Source organism: Melanotaenia boesemani, chromosome 10 (assembly GCF_017639745.1).
Source record: "Melanotaenia boesemani isolate fMelBoe1 chromosome 10, fMelBoe1.pri, whole genome shotgun sequence".
NCBI classification, from domain to species: Eukaryota; Metazoa; Chordata; class Actinopteri; order Atheriniformes; family Melanotaeniidae; genus Melanotaenia; species Melanotaenia boesemani.
This window is the reverse complement of record NC_055691.1, coordinates 7,126,182-7,146,572: the sequence shown is the minus strand read 5'-3', so window position 1 is coordinate 7,146,572 and position 20,391 is coordinate 7,126,182. Positions and strand designations below refer to the sequence as shown.

The following is a 20,391-nucleotide window of genomic DNA, read 5'->3' as shown; positions in this document are numbered from 1 at the left end:
GTGTTGCAACAGCAGTGAGTATTTGTGCACCAAAGACTTAAAAAGAAAAAGATGTGCTTGTTTGAGGCTTCTCTGTGACTGTGTCCAGTACTGCGTGTTTGTTGTTGGAATTCTGGTTTTGATGCTTTAGTTTTGAAAGTGTTTAACAGTGATGTACATGCAATGGTTGCCAGTGCAGCGATGGTTTTGCTGGTTGAGTTCCTGCTTCTTGAAGTTTTGTGGTGAGTTAAAAAATGAGTAGAAAAAAAACAGCAGCTGGACAAATCCGTCCATAGTGTAAAGTTTGAGCCACAACAGAATGAGCAAACAAATTATTTTGATCAAAGAAGAGAACTCCGGTTTGCCTACAAACGTAGCTCTCAGTTCGCTTCAAAAGAACCAAATACAGGAAGCGGACTACAGCAGAAAGGTATAAAATATACGCTTGTGTAGGACAATATGTTGTGAGAAATGGCTCCCTGGCATGAAGAATGTTGTAAAAGTTCTGATATAAATATTATCATATTATTATATTATTATAATATTATCAAGACCGCTAGCATCTGATTCAGCTCCATTTTGAAAACAGAAGTTGTCCTGCATTAACCAACAGATGAGCCAGTTTTCTTCTTCACTGTTTGTCTTGACAAAACCATGTTACGCATTTCCACTCAAGAAGTAGTCATACTCACACAATAATAAAAGATGCATCAATAATCGTTTTATAATTGCATCATAACCATAATTGAATTGTGGCGTCCCTAAAGAGTCCCCCTAATTCATACCAGGATATTCTGTCTTTAAATGGGATATTCCAAAAATTTTGCACCTTCCTTTGGTTTGGTTTGCTTTCACAATGGATTTCACTCATCTAGACCAAACCGCCTGAACATATCACAGTTAAAAAAACGGCTTCTTAGGGGGCAATGTTCCCCAAAACAACCACTGGCCAAGAAGGAAAAATGTAGGATGAAGATAAAGAATCCGGCTTATTTATTGGTCAGAACTGACAGCGGCTCATTTACTGCAAGTAAAATAAAAGATTTCTGTTTTTACTTTGGTATTCAAACCTAATACTGTTTTCACCAGAATCTGTCCAGTATAAGCAGCGGGACAGGCAGAAAGTTATCCAGCTGTGCCATGATACGTTCTACATCCCTTCCCCTCTTTGGCTCACTGGATGGTCTGTTTGCTTTCACACTGCAAGTGAAATGCACCACGGTTCATTTGCAAGTGAACCGAGTTTTCAAGAGGACCAGGGTTCACTTCTTTGGTCCACATCAGAATGTGAATGAGTGTTCACACTACTCCAAATGACCTGGACTATCCATGGAAGCTGAGCAGGGTTTGTTTAAAGTAGACCAAACAGCACCAGTGTGAAAGCTCCCAAAGTCAAATTTATTCTATCCCTGACATCTAGTGCTATCATTGACTTAATAGCTTTTTTGGAAGCATGTGCACTCACCACGGCTACAGCCTCCGAGCCGAGCATCTGGTCAGGGGAGAGCGTGGTGAAATACGCCAGGTTGGTGAGAACATACACGGCTGTTACGATGGGCAGAGAGATGATGATGGCTCGAGGAAGGTTTCTGAAGACGACACATAAACAGTCACAAGGTGCACCACTTCAATCACTCCTCTACAAACACTTAAAGCATTTTAAAACACGGCAGCTCACTTGTAAGGCTCGATCATCTCCTCTGTGACGAAATTCAAGTAATTCCTGGAAGGGGATGACACAGCAATTACACATAATGAAATTACAAAACAATTTAAAGTATGTGGATAAATTGGAGGATTTTAAACTAAGATATCTGCTTTATTAAAGTAATAAAAACTATTATTTACAGGTGACTAAATTAACAATTCCATTTCAGGAACTGTGATCACATATTTCAAGCTGATGTGCTGACTCACCAGCCGCCGTAGGCAAACAGACCACTGTAGAGCGCCAGGCCGATGCTACCAAACTCATACTTAGATCCCTTGAAGGAATTCTCTGGGAGAAGATCATCTGTATCACCTGGGGGGAAAAAGGGGGGGGAGAAATAGATTTAGATCAGAAAAATCTTATGGTGTCTCACTGTGCGGTCAGGTTCAGCAGCATGTCTCAGATGTGGAACATGTACAGTATGTAATGAGCATAATAATGGCTGTTTGCTCAACACAAAACCCAAAAACCCTAAAAGTAGGAGAACTATTCAGCTTTAATTTGTCTCCTTGTATGGAAGAACTGCAGGGGCACTGACGTTACGAAGGAATGAGACGACCAAAGATTTTCCCAGATTCTGTCAATGATGCCTCACACAGAACTCAGACTGGGCTGGAAGATAAAAAAGTTTAACTCAGAGAGGTGGTCCTTTTTCAATACCTTGTTTAAAGGATCATTTCACTTCATTTAAACTTGGACAAAGTATTTTTGGGGCTTTCTGGGTCAAAACTTTAAAACCGCTCATCTATGCCGTTGAGATCTGAGTGGATAAAGATCCATCTGTCTGAACATCTGTTTTTGCAACACACTTCTTTGGAAAGTTGCAAAAAACTTGTTTTTTTTTTTTTTTTGTGTGTTGTTTTGTTGTTTTTATTTTTATACCTATCTGTGACAGTATAATTATTTTTGGTGTTAATCAAAATGTTTCAAACATCTTAAGTCTGTGTAAATGCCTTCAAGTTTAAGCCCAGCCAACATTACTTACACTATCATTCAAAAGTTTGGGGTCACTTCCCTATTGAATCCCATAGCAAAGTGACCCTAAACTTTTGAACGGTAGTGTATAAAGAACTTTAAAATATTAAGTACTCACCAAAGTGCTGAACAGTGAGAATACATAAAATATTTAAAAAATATATAAAATAAATTTAAAAACATAATAAAACAATGTAAAATAAGACCTCAGCTAAAATAATAAAAACAAGAATAGATAAAACCAAAAATAATATTAAAATAATAATAAATCAACTCTTGAGCTGGGTCAAAGGCCAAAGAGAAGAAATGGGTTTTAAGCAGAGATTTAAAAATGGACAGTGAGGAGGCCTGTCTAACATGCAGTAGCAGTAAGTTCCATAATCGAGGAACTGCCACTGCAAAGCTCTGAGCTTACATTGCGTCCTTGTCACATCCAAGAGAAGCTGCTCATCTGATCTGAGTGATTGGGAGGGGGAGTGGACATGCAACAGCTCAGAGACCTTTCATGTCTTAAAGGTCCCATATTATGCAAAATTCACTTTTTAATGGTTTTGGAACAGTCATACTGGTCCCCCCGCATGTGTAGGAGACCCGTAAGTGTGAAACTCTTTCAGGCGCTCTCTCTCCCCCCTGCTCCACCTCTAGGGAAGTAAGCGCTGAAATGAGCTTGTTTGAAAGCGTGTACGTTATGACGTCATAAGGGACAATAACCACTCCCCACAGAGCGATGGACCCGTCTACCGGCTCCAAAAGCCCGCCCTCTAAAAATCACCTAGCGCCCAGTGTTTTTCCCTCTTCGGCAACCCTCGTTAGCGGACATGGCTAAGCGACAGAAGCACTGTTCTGTTTGTGGCTGCATAAATGAACACGAAAACGTTTTTTTACTTCCATCCACTGAACCCACGAGGACTGAGTGGATTAATTTTATTTTTGGAGGAAATGTACCCGGAAAACTTCCAAAGGTTTTGCATGTCTGTGGCCAGCATTTCAAAGAGGACTGTTTCCACAACATGGGGGCATGGAAAGCAGGCTTCGCCAACCGTTTGAAGCTGAAGCCAGGTTCAATACCAACTGTCCGTGACACAGCTGGAGAGGTAAGAGCTGGCAGTTATTTTATTCGGCCTTATTAGTCTGATAGCTTGAAAATATATTAACCTGTCAATCACCTCATGACGGGCGATGCGATGGGCGGAGCCAACAGCTGAGCTGCTCCACCAGGGTTCCGCCCACCATAAACGGCACATTTCTGAAGCTGCTAAAAAGAGGGAGGTGAAGAGAAGCCGCTGCACTCAAACTGAGGGTCGATTTGTCCATACCATGGCGGAAATATTTCATTTAGATATTAATGAATGGTCTCAGATTGGGAATAAAGTGTATAATATGGGACCTTTAAAAACAAATAAAAGAATTATGCTATCTCTTCCGTGAACCGGAAGCGTCAAAAGACATGCAGCAGTGTTTTGCACCAGCTGGAGATGGGATAAAGTAGGGATGTAACGATATTGACGATATCGCGATATCGCAGTAATAAAAGTGTCTCGATGTCGTCGTGGTCATGTTACGATATTTAAAGGCCAGGAATCCGTCAAAAAACAAGAATAAGCAGGCTCCCTTGGAATAAAGCACTGTAAACTACATAGACCATGATCCTTTGCGCTTACGAACCGCTGTTGAGCCAATAGGAGTGCACGCTGTTCATACAAAAGACGAGCATGGCGGATAGCGGTGAACACAGCGCGACTCACGTGAACGATGATGAAAACAACCCCCAACTTGAGATGGTGCAAGCCCCTGCAGCTTTTAAGTCCGATGTATATAAGCATTTTGGTTTCGCCGTGTCACAAAACGCTAAAGGAGAGAGGGTAGCGGACAGACAGTGGACCATGTGCAAGCACTGCCACGCTACAGTGCGATACAACACAGGAAACACAAGCAACATGCGGAGTCATTTGACGACCCATCATCCCGAAAAGTTTACAGATTCTCTTACAAAGAAGGTCCCGTCCGGCCAAAAAACATTACAGGAGGCATTTTCAGCAACTATGCCACACAACAGCGCAAGGGCTCAGGAAATCACGAGGTACATTGCTGAATACATGTTTGCACTTAAAGGGAATTTCCTATTGTTCACAGTTCTAGATTTAATTTGAACATTGCACATAAGAAGAAACAGTTATGTGACCAAGTATTACCAAACATTGTATTAATGTTCCTGACTTGAATTTGCACTTTAAAAGCATTAAGTGATCAGTGTTTTATGTTGTCATGATCCATAAATATAACAATAAATGGCATGGTGACTGGCAAAAGCAGATTAAATGTCAGTTTTTTTGTTATTCTCATCATAAACACAATATCAGGAACAATTTTACAATACCGTGAGCCCCTCCACAATATCGCAGTAAATATCGTACCGTGAGATCAATATCGAAATCGTATCGTACCGTGAGATTTTGATATCGTTACATCCCTAGGATAAAGGTAACTGAGAAAGACCAACATAATGTCAGTTGCAGTAATCCCGCCGTGTTGTGATGAAAGCATTCACTGTCTCAAAATCATTTCTTGAAAGGATATGTTTGAACTTGGCCAGTTTTCTTAGCTGATAAAAGCTGCTTTTTACCACTGCACTGATCTGCCTGTCTAAAATAAAATCACCGTCCAGTTTTACACCCAGATTAGTGACAGTCAGTTTGACAAATTGTACCCAAAGGGCCCAAATCAACAGGAGACGATCCAGTGGTTACACTAGGACCAAATAATAAAACCTGAAATACAGAAAGTTTAAAGCCATCTAGGACTTTACATCTTCGGGGCACTTTATCAACAATTTATGGGAAGTGGAGTCCTTTTGTTTCAGAGGCATATAAACCTGGCTGTCATCAGCAAAGAAATGGAAAGCACACTTGTGTTTTCTAAAAATAGAACCTAGATGGGGGATATATAAAGAAAAAAGCAAAGGCCCAAGAACTGAGTCCCCCCACACGGCAGAGAAACACTGCAGAATTTAAAAGCTGACAAAAATTCTGAACCAGTCGAGGGCAGCACCTTGAATGCAAACATGATGCTCTAAACAAGGTCAATATGATGTGATCCACCGTATCAAAGGCAGCTGGTAAGTCCAATAAAACTAAGATAACATAATCTCCAAAGTCTGTGGCTACAAGAAGGTCAATAAAACCCCTCAGTAGTCCAGACTCTGTGACTATGAAAAGACTTAAAACTAGGCTAAAGAACCTCTAAAATATTATTTACCTCTAAAAACCCTTTCCACTGTATATAGACTATTTTCTCTAAAGAAATTTTAAATAAAAAGTAAGTTTGGAAATTGGTCTAAAATAGGACAGCACATTGGGATCAAGGCTAGGCTTTTTTATTTAATGGCTGAACTATGCCCTGTTTCCAGTATCTTGGGGCGACACCTGAGGACAAGCTGCTGTTAATAATAGACAGAACATGTGGTCCCAGAGTAGAAATTACCTCTTTAAATAAACAAGGTGGAATGATGTCGATAGGGGAACCCGAGGGCTTCAGATGATCAACAATCTCTTGTAAGCAACCAAAGGATACAGGTTCAAACTGACAGAAGACAGCAGAACAAGAAACAGAGACTGATGAATAAGAGATGGGAGAAGATTTCTGATCCCTAACGTTAGCTACGTTATCCACAAAGAAATTCAGAAATTTCTTCAAATGAAGGTTTAGTGCAGACTGTCTTAGTACTATAGCTAATAAGTAAAAAAGTATGTGGGGTTTATTGGGGTTTGAATAATATTTGAGAGATATTTTCTTTTAGTATCTTTCAAAGTTGCCTGATAGAAATGCCAACAGTCCTTTAAGATTTGAAATGACACCTGGCCATGACCATTTTTGCTGAGCTTTGTGACATTCACGTCTAACAGCACAAGTTTTTTCATCCAACCACAGCTCACATTTTGTTTTTGGCAGCCTGGGTTTTAATGGAGCCACCACATTAAAAACTATCTGGCAGGTGAACTGAAGCTAAGAACTGAGCCAAGACTCAGGAATTACAAACTTTTGATCGAAATAAGACAATAATGTACACGAGGTTTAAAAAGGCTACACATTTAGCATTTGAAGCTTTTAAGATGCTAATAATTTAAAAATGTCATTTAAATTTCTTCATCTGAAGAGATCAGGACCTTACAGTCTTTGTTCACAGGAGTCTTTATTATCTCCCTTTGCCTTGAACAAACTGCAGAAAGCCTTGAAACTTCATGACTTAATGTTATTAGACGCTTTTAGATGTTTGATGATTTGGAGGTTACATCTGCTTAATTTGGGGTTTTAACTTGTTTTTATTTATTTATTTATTTTTCTTATTAAGTGTGTTGATGTGTGTTTGTAAAATTTATAACTGTGCTGCTGCTGTCTTGGCCAGGACACTCCTGATTAAATAAAAATTATATGGATAAATAAAAAAATGTTTTACATGTAAACCAGCTGTAGACCCTACTGTCCAAAGATGTAAAACATTAGTGGTTAGGATTAATGAGATTCTGATCCCAGCCTGGTTTCCCTGACTTCCAGGTTTTTGCTGGATTGAGGTCCGTGCCACATTCCTGCTCAGCTCAACATCCATGCACATTCTCAGACACAGCGACGTTTGTTAAACCAACAGCTCTGGGTGGTGTTGGTACAGCGAGGGTTAGGCCTAAGCCAGGACACAGCGTGGGAAACACCAGTGTACTGTACTATCTGTCGAATGGAGAGTCTCACACAGTCCAATGAGGCGGTGCTGGGGATCTCAAGCAAATTCTGAAGACAACTAACTTACCTTGAGCTTTTTAGGTTGATGCTCCAGTTCCCAAATATTTATATTAAAATACTCTTTGGTATTGTGTCAATAGATTGAGGATGCTGATGCACTAATCTACAGAAGCTGAGAGCAGCCATTTCTGCAATTAGTTAGTTTTGATGGTGTTATCAAGTCAGGACCACCAAATCCAAGACCATGATCCTCAGCTGGAAAGGGGTGCAATGACCTCTCCCGGTTGGGAAGAATGGAGCAGGAGATCATCAGGTGTGGTGGTGAAGAAGAAGCCAAGATGAAAGGCAACACTTTACTGACCGATCAACATTCTTACTTTCACCTATAATCACAAGCTGTAGGTAGAGATTGAAAGAACAAAACCATGGATACAAGCGGCTGGAACGTGCTTTCTCCACAGTGTGTCTGGGATTTTCCTTTAAAATAGGGGTAAGAAGATCAGTCATTCAATAGGGCTCAAAGTAGAGCTACTTCCCCTCCACATCAAGTGGAGCCAGATGAGATGGTTCAGACATCTAGTTAGAAACTCCCCCGATGAGCCATAGAGAGTGAAGTCCAGGCTTCCTTGCTTAAGCTGCTGACTTTTGATTAGTGGTAGAAGAGCCATCATCTTGAAAAAACTAAGCTTGTTTCAACACATTACATTATACTTCAGAAGTCAACATTTTCAACATATTCCGACTGGTTTCTGGCTGTTTTTTGTGTTTGTTTGTTTTGTTTTTGTTTTTTTTTACTTGCGATCATGACTTGATCAAAGTTAGCAAGTTAGCATAACAAATGAATTTATTTCATAGGTGTATTTATTGATTTCATCACTTATTTGTTTCATTTAAAATAAAACAAAATAAACAAATAAAATTGAGTTCCATAGGTAAGAGGTGTTGCAGCATATATATCTTTATGTATTAAAACAGCATTACATAACTTTCCGGCCTTAAAACTCTGTGCTTCAGACTCGTGTTGATGTCATAGTGATATTTATTATGTACATTCCTGGAGCTCTTGTTGTCCTGCAGGACCCCGAGGCTGAAAAACTGCACTTGACAACATTTTTTCCACCCTGGCGCATTACTTAACAGCTGCATTTCCTTTTATGCTAGCAACTGGAAATCAACACACTGGTCATTTTGAAAGCACACTTTGGCTGATTCTCAAGAAATTCAAGAGGACATTATCAGAGAAAAAGAGGAAAAGAAAGAGACAGAGGAAGAGAAAAGACAATAGTTGACATCGGACTGACTTTTGCTTCCTGGAGGGAGCTTAGAGAAGAAACAGTATGCAAGATGGATGCTGAATTAGCCGTCATTAGGCGGTGCCTCCGAGAAAATCTGTTCAATAGTAGAGTTTTAAATAGTATAAATATGTTAAAGCAGATGTTTAAAACAAATTGTGATGTGCATGTGCTCTTTATGGGCTGTTTGACTCAGCAAGTGGAATGTGGTCATTGAGCGTACACATGTACGAGTTTTAGTCAAGACAAAAAAAAATGTTTGGCATGAATGTGTCCTTTTTTATGTAACAGGCTTTTAGTTATCATGTGCGTTTCACAAAATCCTAAGCAAATAAATTTATTGTTTACTTTTCATGCCAAAACATAAAGTTCTCTCTTGAATGGTGAAATCTATTTGCAGAAGAGGGTGTTTTTAAATCCACCTTAGCTGTCTGCGATACTCAGATACATGTGATTGCTCACCACCTCAGGCCTTGTTAGCCCATGTCTTGGCTTGTCAAACTTATTTGTCATCATGCAGCTTTTGTGAAGTTGAAAATCGATGTGACACCTGACTACTTTCTAACCTTTACAGCTTTTCATGGTGGTGAGATCTGACTCATCCCTAGCATTAACTCTCCCTCCTCCTTTAGATGCTAAGATGAGGATATATATATATATATATATATATATATATATATATATATACATTAACGTTAGAAATTTATATTAAAAGAATTTCAAGAAGACTTAAAGAAATAAAATGGATAAACCTCTTTATGTGCATTTAGCTCAGTTTACCCAAAAATCTTGCCCATCTTTACCCAAAAAAAGCTAACATGGTGAAAAGTCGTGACTGAATTTGCATTCTGGTTTATGTGGAACGTGGATTAGCTGTACTCTAAAGTCTTAGATAAATCAAGGGAGGATCCTTCAGAAAACATTAGTGTCTAAATTTTTACTTTGCTCTTTGAAATTGTAGTATATCAATTGTGTTACTAATAAAGTAGTAAGATCACTAGAGGGAAAGTCTGTTGTTACACGAGGAGTGTGACATGATGACTTGATCTGAGAGTTTCACTTCCAAACAGCGTGGGTGGCTGTCAGATTAAGAAAGCAGGGGCTAATCTGATTAAACTGTTCTCCAATCTAAAACACCAGCAGACTCTGACCTCAGTGATCCACTGGCACACAAGCAAAAATATGTCTGCTGTCGGGAAACTTGATGAAATCTACATTCCTAATGACACTCTTAACTTAATTCTGAGTTTAATTATAAAAACTATTCTCACAGGAGCTCGGTATGGTGCTCTCAAAGTCTGATATATTTAAGTATCAGCATGGCTCATGCCTGATTTATGCTACTAAAATTATAATTAATCAAATAAAAAAGAAAACTGGTCCCACAGCCTACAGAAGGCACATTTAAGGCACACTTCAACAACCAATCAGGAGGGAGAGCCACAACAGTTGTGTGTTGATATAAGCTGTGCAGCCCGACTTTGATAAACAGTTATTACTGACTCCATGATGGCAAAGACAGGCAGGAAAGATTTAAAATAGACATCAAACTAAACACCAAATCACAAAAAGCTCTTAAGAAAGGACTATGACTACAGATGAGTAGCTGTAATCTTCATGCTCCATTGACAAACTAAAACAGCTGGTAAACATGAGAAGTTTGCATTCGATTTATGTGGATTATGACCTGCTCTCGAATGAAAGGTAAAAATGTTTCTTGAGGGTAAATTGAGCTCAGGTGTGTTATTTATTTGATCCACTAATAAAGGATAAACAAAGGTTTCAGATAAATCGTTGCAGAGCTATGCTGATGACACACAATTATATATTGCCGTGACTCCTGATGAGCACGGGCCCATTGATGCCTTGTTAGATTGTATTTTAGATATCAGAGGGTGGATGGCAGAAAACTTCTTGCAGCTCAACCAGGACAAAACAGAAGTTTTATTGATTGGACCTGAAGCTGAGAGAGAGAAACTGGAGGCCAAACTGAAAACAATAGCACTCAACCATTTTAACCAAGTAAAAAACCTGGGAGTGATTTTAGATGCAGATCTCAGTTTTGAGCCACATATCAAAAACATAACTAAGACTGCTTTTTATCACCTAAAGAACATCTCGCGCATCAGGCCGTTTCTCTCTCGAGCCAGTGCAGAGACACTGATTCATGCTTTTATCACATCAAGATTAGATTACTGCAATGCTCTTCTTTCTGGTCTTCAGAAGAAGTACCTGAACCAGCTGCAGCTTGTACAGAACGCAGCTGCACGTCTGTTGACAAAGACCAGAAAGAGGGCCCACATTACACCAATTTTAAAGTCTCTGCACTGGCTCCCCGTCAGCTTCAGAATTGATTTTAAGATTCTTTTATTGGTTTTTAAGTCTCTTAATGGTCTTAGCCCACCTTATTTATCTGATTTGCTTTTATCTTATGAACCCACTAGACCCCTCAGGTCCTCTGGTACTGGCCTTTTAACTGTTCCCAGAGTAAAAACAAAAACCCACGGCGAGTCCTCCTTTTATTTCTATGGCCCTCGTATGTGGAACAGCTTGCCTGAGGATGTGATATGGGTCTTAGCAATATTACTTTTATACCCAGGTTGGTTTTTAGATTGTCTTAGATTTAGTTTTACAGTGTTTTATCTCAGTGTTTCCCCACATCACTAGACCCCAGAATTTACGACAGCGTTTCCTTGGTCCTTTTAACTTGCTTTTACCCTCTGTGATGTGTGTGTGTGTGTTTGACGGGGGGGGGGGGGGGGGGGGGGGGGTGCTATATAAATAAAGTTTTATTTGATTTTGATTTGAAGTGCACAGCTGGAAAAAAATTCTGGAAATTAACAGACATCTCATTGAAATGAGGAAAATAATTCCTCACATTTTTTGTTTGGTTGGTTGTTTGTTTGTCTTAAAAGTGCTCCAATCACAAAGCATCACAAACAGTTTAAATGCTACCTGTATGTATGTAAAAAAAAAAAGAAATATAAAAAGTAAAATTATCAAAAAAAATATATAAAAATATATTTTAAAAATCTGTTTAAATTAATAAGTTTTACGCTGCTTTTTAAGTGTCCACAGAGCACATAGATCTAAAAGTCAATGGAAGAGAGTTCCAGAGTTTCAGGGTGACACACCTTTAGTTCTGAGTCTCGATGAAGGGACAACCAGCACCCTGATCAGAAGATCTCATATCCCTGCTGCTGTGGCAAGGCTGCAGAAGAGCTGTGACGTTACTTGGCTATGCAAGGCTCCATTATACTTGGAGCCAAAGCAGAGGAAGTAGAGACAAGGACGTCAGTTTTAGTTTAGTTTAAGTTATTGTTTATACAGTCGTCGATGGACTTGATCCAGCTTAACATGACAGACAATTTGGAGAAGTCATTAAGTTTAAAAGAAACATACTACTGAATATCATCTGTGTAACAGTAATAAGATACACCTTTGAAGGTTCTTATCAAATGACCCCGAGGAAGCATTTAGCAGTGGGCCCAGAACAGAACCCATATGTCAAACTGCCAACAGTGACTGAAAACAGAGGCAGTCCAGTGGCAGGCTGTGGTCTGTGCAGCCATTAAGCACATCAAGGCTTCTTCTTCTTTGTTCCTTTCGCGGGTCACATATTAGCTATACTGCTCAACACTGCTCCCGTGGTTTCCAGTGCCACTACTCTGTTTGCTCTGTCAGGATACATAACTGCAAGGACTCCGAAAACAGACCAAATTATGCAAGTAAATGGTCCGTTTTCTGATTAAATGAAGACAGATGAAATGATCCACAGCGATCTTTTTTGTAGAGTATAAATGGGACTTAAGAACCATTTAGTGATCAATGCAGTGAAAATTATTATACTAATTAGCTGTAATGTTGCATTCAAGTCTAACAGCACAGTTGAGCCAAGCTACAGTGAATCTTAATGGGCTGCTTCCCAGTCACAACTTCTTCTGCATTTAGCTATCTAAGAAAAGAAACTGAAAAATATGCAAATTAGAGGAGCTTTAATGGGAATGTGGTTGTAGTGATATAAATATACACTGTGTTGTTTTTGCAAAAAGATGTAAAGACATGGAGCATGTGCAGAGGGTCTAGCTCCATTTGAGTCTAGTTGAGCATTTACATGCATAATTTTTTTTCAACCACTAGCTGCATTATCTGGATGTGCTGCTGTGGTTTTGTTAGTAATAATAAGATGTTTACGTGCATTTAAAAAGTCCACAATGATTTGTATTTTTATCCCATGTCATGTTAACATGCTGATAACAGTTGTTTGTTCTGAGAAGGCAGACACAGCTGACGCAAAATGTACTTTTCCATCCTCTTTGTGCGCCTTAAACAAAGCAAAACCAGCCATTTCTTTTTATTTTGAAGTTTCCATCAGCGTTTCAAGTGTGACCCTGCCAAAGGGGTACAACCTGGCCAAGTGTTTGGGCCTCTATCTTTCTAACTTTCTCTGTAGCAGGTTGTCGTACATGTAAATATAACTAAAATTACTGCACAGATTTTTTTGCTTTAAGTTAACTTGAATTGTGATTTTTGCAGATGACTCTGCAGTTATAAAAATCTGGATTTTATTAGAGAAGAACAACAGTCTGGAAATGCTTGACAGAACACAGAAAAGTCTGCCACTGAGTCCTAATGGGCTGCTTTCTCAATTTCTGCTGCATGTAGCTGTCTGATAAAAGAAATAGAAAAATATGCAAATTAGAGGAGCTTTAATGGGAATGCGGTTGTGGGAACATGAACTTAAACTATACTATTTTTACAAAAAAGATGGAAGCATCTAGACTCATTGATTCAATCTCCAACTGCATTATCTGGATGTGATAGTGTAGTTTTGTTGATCATACTAAGATGTTTATATCCTTTTAAAAAGTCCAGTTTTGGTTGGACTAACATAATTTAACACCTTAGTTTTTTATATCATGTCATGCTAACACATGATATGGTATGGATTGTTTATCCTGAGAAGGTGGACACATCGTGTCCTTTTCCATGTTTCTTATGTGTATCAAACAAGGTAAAACAAGCCATTTCTTCTTATTTTGACGTTCTGATGCATTACTTTAAATGCACTTCACCTTAAAAATCTGCTGACTGAAACACATCAGTTATTTTTTCTATGGGACAACATAATATATGTTTCTCTGACCCCCTTGCTGCTCGTCCACCGGAGCAAAAGCCTCATTCCTCCTCACTTCCCCTCCCTCTTGACCTCTGTTTCTGCTCCATGTCTGAACAATTTCAGCTCCCGGTTGAGGCCCTAAGTGCCCACCAGTCAGCTGATCCAAGACCTGTGACCTCCCACCTCCACACAAATAGCCGTTCTGAAGTTTCATAAACCACGCATTGTGCATGTGTTTAATGCAGGATGAAATCTGGCTTCAGCTTTGTATTTGGGAGGAAACAACTTGCTAGAAATGTTTGATGTATTTTCCTCGTTTTTTTTTTACTGTAATAAATAACTAAAAACATATAGTTGACCTACTTCAGAATGAACATGCAGAGGTTAATTAAAATTCTGCTCCAAGAATTTGACAGTGTGCTGGCAACTGTGGAGGGACATGTATAAATCATATCCAGCGCTCTCCAGTCCAAGCCCTTCTCTGTTTATGCCTCCGTTTTATCTTGAATTGTCATATTTTTTGGGACAGGACTGTAAATAAATCACAAAAGAACACTTGGAATACTCGTTGGCTCCTTCAGTGTCATTTTTCCATCCTGTTTGAATTCATATGGTTTAGTAAAGTTATCGGTTTGGTGTTGCAGTTCTAGTTACACTGCTGAACCTTACAGCGTGGTTAGAGTTAATATCTTGTGTCAGTTCAAAGCGCAAGAGGTCATATTTCAGCTTGGACCTCCAAACAGATGAAGCACACCTCTTTAGAAAGCAGATAGGATGGACTAAACAAACCTGTTTTGTCTGGATTTGCTTTATTTCCAGAACCTGCTTGTTAACTCCCCTTTCAAGGAATTTGTCCTCTAATGTTTTGTCTCCCACTGCTAAAACTCTGATTTAACTCTGATCTAATGCACCAGTTGTCTGATTGTCTCAATTTCCCAGAGGAGTTCAGCAGCTGACGGATAGAGGAAAAACACCTGGGCTTGGCAGCAAACACAAACACAGGCAGCAGGGAAGGTGTAAGTCTCCATCGCCTGCTGGAAAGCCTTTCCATCAACAGAACGAAAGCACCGGGGTTTCATGTACCCTTGGATACCAGCTATAGTATTTCCTGACAGGGCTACTCAGTCTAGTCCTACAAGGGCCACAGTCCTGCAGGTTTTTAATGTTTCCCTGCTCCAACACACCAGACTCAAATTAATGAGTCATTATGCAGAACTTTATAGGCTGATTGATCTATTAATTTGAGCTAAAAGACACATTGAAAACCTGCAGGACTGCATCCCTCGTAGGGACGAACTGAGTACCCCTGACCTAAAACATAAACCCAATGAACTAATGAAGCAGCCAGCACTTGCACAGCCTTCCTCCAGAGGGCAGGATCTGATTCCCTGAGTTCATTTCATGTCAACACACTTTCACTGTTTTGATGTTCTGATGGATTTTACTGAATTGGAAGCAAGTTACTTGCTTTTCTTTTTTTCTCTTTATTTTTTTGTGCAGCAGCTAATGAGCAGATTTCCAATGAAAGGGGCTGTGTTCAACATTAGAGCCATTGTGCGGCTCCTCTGGTCTCTGGCTGCACTTCACAACATCCTGTGGTCGTAATGAGGGTTCATTCTGGCTCCAGGACGCTACACTCCTGCGCCTACAAGGTTGCAAGGGTTAACCCAGAAAGACCTCTAATAAAAACTTGAAACAGGGTCTTTCAAAGATGTAAAAGGTGTCTGTATCAATAACTTTATCTGTTAAAGTCTTTGATTTAAGGATCACATTATAGTGACTTCAGGGGAAATAAGTTTGTGTATTCAAACCAAAATAATTCAGCTTATAGAAAGAAAAAGATCCCTTACATCCATGACATAATCTAATTTACGGAATCCCTATCGGTGATTGAGGTTGTGTGATTATGTAAGAGGCTGGAAGGAGCCAGCAGGCAGCTCTCAGAATAAAAGTAAGCACCTTCTGTCTCAAGTTATGTGGCAAACAGACACTGTAAGAGTGTTAAACACTGCCATGTGTTTGTTTTGTTATGTTTATTTTATGTCTAATGCATGCATAAATACTGTGCATTTCATACATTTTAAATGGACCATTTTGTAGAGATTTGTTTCCACTTGTGTAAAAGTGCAAAAGTTGGTGTTTTTTTATTAAAGAGAAGCAACAACTTCAACAACAACAACAAAGTATTTATTTGCATTAATGGCTTTTGTTCCTAATCTATCAATATATTGTAACTTAACCAAAAACATTAGACCTTATTTGAGATTATAAATCATCTACATCAGCCTGCAGAAGATATTTCTATTAAGAAAAAGAAAAAGGCTCATTTAAATATCAAGAAAGGTTAAGAATTTGTTTCCAAGCAGTCACTTTCTATGAACCTTAGATGTGGTTATGAGCCATAGCTTTCCAGGCTTTCTGAAGATCTTTCCATGTTTTATTTGGATTTTGGCCATTATGTTATTCATTTTTGGTCCAGTCCTTTTACCTTGACCATTTTAAGATTTTTTGTTTGTTTGTTTGTTTGTTTGTTTGTTTGTTTGTTTGTTTGTTTGCTAAGCTACTTAACAGTGATTATGAATTATTCAAGCTTCAGCCTATGATGAAGCTGAAGCCTCTTCAAAAATGGTTTCTATGGAAGGGTGGCTGTCAAGAAACTATTTTTAAGGAAGGGAAACAGGGAGAAAAGGCTTATGTATGTCACATGACACAAGAACTGGACTGAAACAGGACTGATGGAGGGATGGATCCTTCCCAGAACCCAGACCTCACCATCAATAAAGTAGTGTGGGATCATCTGGACAGATAATAGAGCAAAAACATCCAAAGGAGAGCTTTGAAAAGTCCCTCAAGAAACACAAAGAACAAAGAAAGATTACTTTTTTAGATTTTTTTTTGTCTAAGAGGTTTCAGACCGTGTTGAAGAATAAAGCTTTTCAGACCAAATATTGACTTTCAAGTTTGTTAGAAATGTACAAACTCATGTTTTTGTCTTGTGTTTTAATCAGTTACTGGACTTATTTCCTTTTCTTGGAAATACATAATCAAACGGAGGTTGGCTCAAGACTTTTCTGCTGTACAGTATATTCATAAACTTTGGTTATATTAAGTTAAACTAATTAATGATATTCAGCCTCATATTTTGCATTTATTCAAACACAACATGAGATTTTTACAGTGCTTATGGTTGTATTGGAATATTTGCAAAAAAGCAATGATTTATATCAACTTTCACATTCATTTAATTATTTAATCTATTTAATGTTGTCTTCAGTGCATCCCATGTGATTGTTGAGCTTATGTTTCATTCCTGTTCGTCTTTTGCTTCTCAACCTTTGGAGGGCGAGTCAATGAAGCTGTTCAAGATGTTGGCAAACAGAAAACTATGTGGATGCATATGTGTGTGTCTGTGTGTGTGTCTGTGTGTGTGTGTGTGTGTGTGTCTGTGTGCGCGCGTGCGTGCGAGTGTGCATGTGTGTGTGTGTGTGTGTGTTCTACCTTGGCCAATCTTAACAAAGCCGATAATGATGATGAGTCCGAGCGCCAGAAGCTTGGCTGCAGCGAAGAAGTCCTGCACTCGGGTGGCCGCCTTCACACTGTAGCAGTTCACAAACGTCAGCAAAACTGCAGGAAAAAGGATGGACACAAAACACAGAGATGCTTGACCATCGCTGTCAATATGTTCTTTGGTGTTACTGCCCCCGTTTCTACCACCAATAACGCCAGAGACCTCTGCACTTTGTTTTAACTCTTATTGTCCTACTGCTTGCATGCACTGGAAATGTTTTTGTGGGACCCATCAGTTGCCGTTTAGTGACTTCAGTAGTGGCACATTGTTGTTTAGAGAGCTGGATCTTTTGTTTGGTCCTTCCCGGCATGTAGAGGACCCATGTGTAATTGTAAATAGCTGAATAAACGGTTCATTTTGCCTTCAATCCGTCTCCCCTGGTGATCTTCAGAGACGGTGTGTGCCTGCATTTCTCACAACACAATGTGAGCTGCAGGAGTATTCCCTGAGATAGAAAACACATTCTTGGGAGAATAAAAGCCACCCCACTGCCCCCGTTTGCCTGTCCAGAAGCATGCGTACAGTGCTGGTACTCACCCCCTCCTGCACTTACACACACACTCATGGCCTTCCTGAAGAGGCCCAAAACCCTGGACCCCATTAAAAGTGATTAACTAAAACAGCAAGGTCCCTTCAAAGCTCCTAAATCAGGTTGGTGCCGCGACAAAAAGACGAAGCAACACAATGGGACTCTGTGTAAGAGAGTCCAAGACAAAGGGAATGAGGCTGCGTACAGTAGAGGGTCAAACACATACACGCCTGGCATCAGAATTCACACTAATACTTGAGCAAACACACACATTGTTCTGAATTCCCACAGAAATGGGTTAAATAGAACAACAACCTGTACAAAAATAGACATATAGAGCTATATGTGTGGAGGCTTGTAGCCCCTTCATGACCCTGATTACTCCACTGTACACACACATCGTGAAACACTCACACATAACTGAGCCTCCCATACCACAGATTTGTCATGTGGTCTCAGTCAGGATTTAGCCTTCAGTCAGTCTGAAGATTAGGTACCAGAGTTACAAGCTGGCACCACACACACTTATTAATTCACATGCATATGCAGTGTCACGTGCATTTACACAAAAATGGGAGTGTGTGCAGTGTGTGTATGCTGTTTGTGGCATCAAATGCATTAATACAAGCAGAGACTGGTGCAAACAGGCTGAAGCAGCTAATAATCCAGAGTAATCTTGTTAAGAGTCTAAGACAAGGTGCTAAGCAGAGTGTGTCTTTGTGAATTACGTTAAAACTTTAGCAGAATCTGGAGATGAACGCTGAATGTGAAGTAAACATTTCCAGGAATTCAGTTCTGCAACTGAGAGATTAGAGACTAATAAAATATACATCACATTTATCTATTATTACATTACACTGTATTTTTCCCATGTTATTTGGTATTTAGAAAATATAAATATAGGACAACTAAATCAAGGAAGATTTGGCTATCTTTTAACATTATTTAATCTGACCTAACTTTAATTTTCTTTTTCAATAAATATAGTTTTTAAAATGCATATTTAAAAATAAATATAATTTAACAGCTTAATATGACTATATTTTCTCACATTCTAAATACTTTTTAAGTAAAGGAAATGCATTTAACAAACATGCTAGCTTTGTACCCTGTCTGGAGCAAATATAAGCATCTTTATCGTCTAATAACTTACAGAAAATGTATTAAATTACAACAAAGAACTAAATTACTTTTTTTTAATTGTCACTCAACATTTAATACATGATAAATAATTTTAATGAAAACCGGCGACCATCACCGGAGCTGATGTAATAACGTGTCGTTTTTTCAGCACAGCCGTTGACGCTGCGCGCGTGGACATAATGTACTCCACTGTACGCGTGTGAGCGCGTCTGTTGCGGAACGTGCTTCTGAGGTCTAACTGTGTGTATGTGAATTGGAACAGTTGGAGGTGGTGGTTTATTAACTATACAGGTGATTTCTTTAGGCAGGTGAAACCAGGAAGTGTTACTACATCCAACACATGTCCGCCTTAAACGTTGCATCATCCCCACCAGGGAAGCATGGTTCGCTTCGGTCTGAGATACTCACGGATGCAGAGGCAGGCTATCAGCTTGGCCCCTTCCTCCGGCACCGGGCACACAGGGAAGATGGGCTTGAGGAGATAAGTCGCGAAAACGTAGGCGACGATGTACTGCGAGGACGGCCGGATGATGAGCAACTCGATCCAGAGTTTGAGGAAAGCCAGCAGTGAACCGTACACCTCCAGGATGTAGGCATAGTCCCCCCCTGACTTAGTGATGGTGGTACCCAGCTCCGCATAGCAGAGGGCTCCCACAGTGGAGAAGACCCCGCACACTGCCCACACGATCAGGGACAGACCCACAGAACCCGCTTCCCTCACTACACCGGTCGGCGTCACGAAGATGCCAGAGCCGATGATTGTACCCACGATGATGGCCACGCCGTTCACCAGGGTGATGGTCCTCTTTAGGACGACCCCGTCCTCTCCTCCCTCTGCAGGGACGTTGGGGCTCTTGGCATCGCCTGCCGGTATTCCGGCCGGACTGGAGATGGTGGAAAGCATCCTCTCGGTGACCGTCTTGTCGTCCTCCCTGTCTGCCGACGAATTGGAGTTTCTCTTCTTTATCGCAGACATCACTGGTTGAGTCGTTTCCCCTTTCTTCTTCTTCTTCTTCTTCCTCACTCGGAGGTAACAAAGCTTCCCGTGCTGTCGCCTCTCTCTGTCTGCCTCAGTCCGGGGAGAGGTCTGATGCTCAACCGGGCTCAGCCACGAGGAGTTCGCGGGGTGTGATGGTGTGAGTCAGAGCAGCGTGGCCACTCGTATGTATCTCTATTCTGTCAACGAATAAAGACGCGGAGAAAATTGGCATGATGGCCCTCCTCCATCAAGGACTGCCCATGATCCAACTCTATTTAGCGTTGTGTTATTTCCTGCCCTCTAGCGGCAGACTTGGTACTACACGACGACCCCTCAGCATCCCTTAGCGCCTTTGCTTTTGAGGG

At 40.0% G+C, this 20,391-nt stretch overlaps 1 protein-coding gene across 1 annotated transcript in view; it reads right to left on the bottom strand.

Moving 5' to 3' along the window:
- The window catches only part of slc7a5 (solute carrier family 7 member 5), a 33,149-nt gene extending 12,758 nt beyond the window's left edge, over positions 1–20,391 (bottom strand). The window contains exons 1-5 of the mRNA XM_041997431.1: positions 19,456–20,391; positions 17,306–17,431; positions 1,897–2,002; positions 1,658–1,702; positions 1,445–1,568 (exon numbers count right to left, since the gene is read on the bottom strand). Coding sequence (XP_041853365.1) covers positions 1,445–1,568; positions 1,658–1,702; positions 1,897–2,002; positions 17,306–17,431; positions 19,456–20,023 — 969 coding nt within the window. The 5' untranslated portion in view covers positions 20,024–20,391. The remainder of the gene's footprint in view (positions 1–1,444; positions 1,569–1,657; positions 1,703–1,896; positions 2,003–17,305; positions 17,432–19,455) is intronic.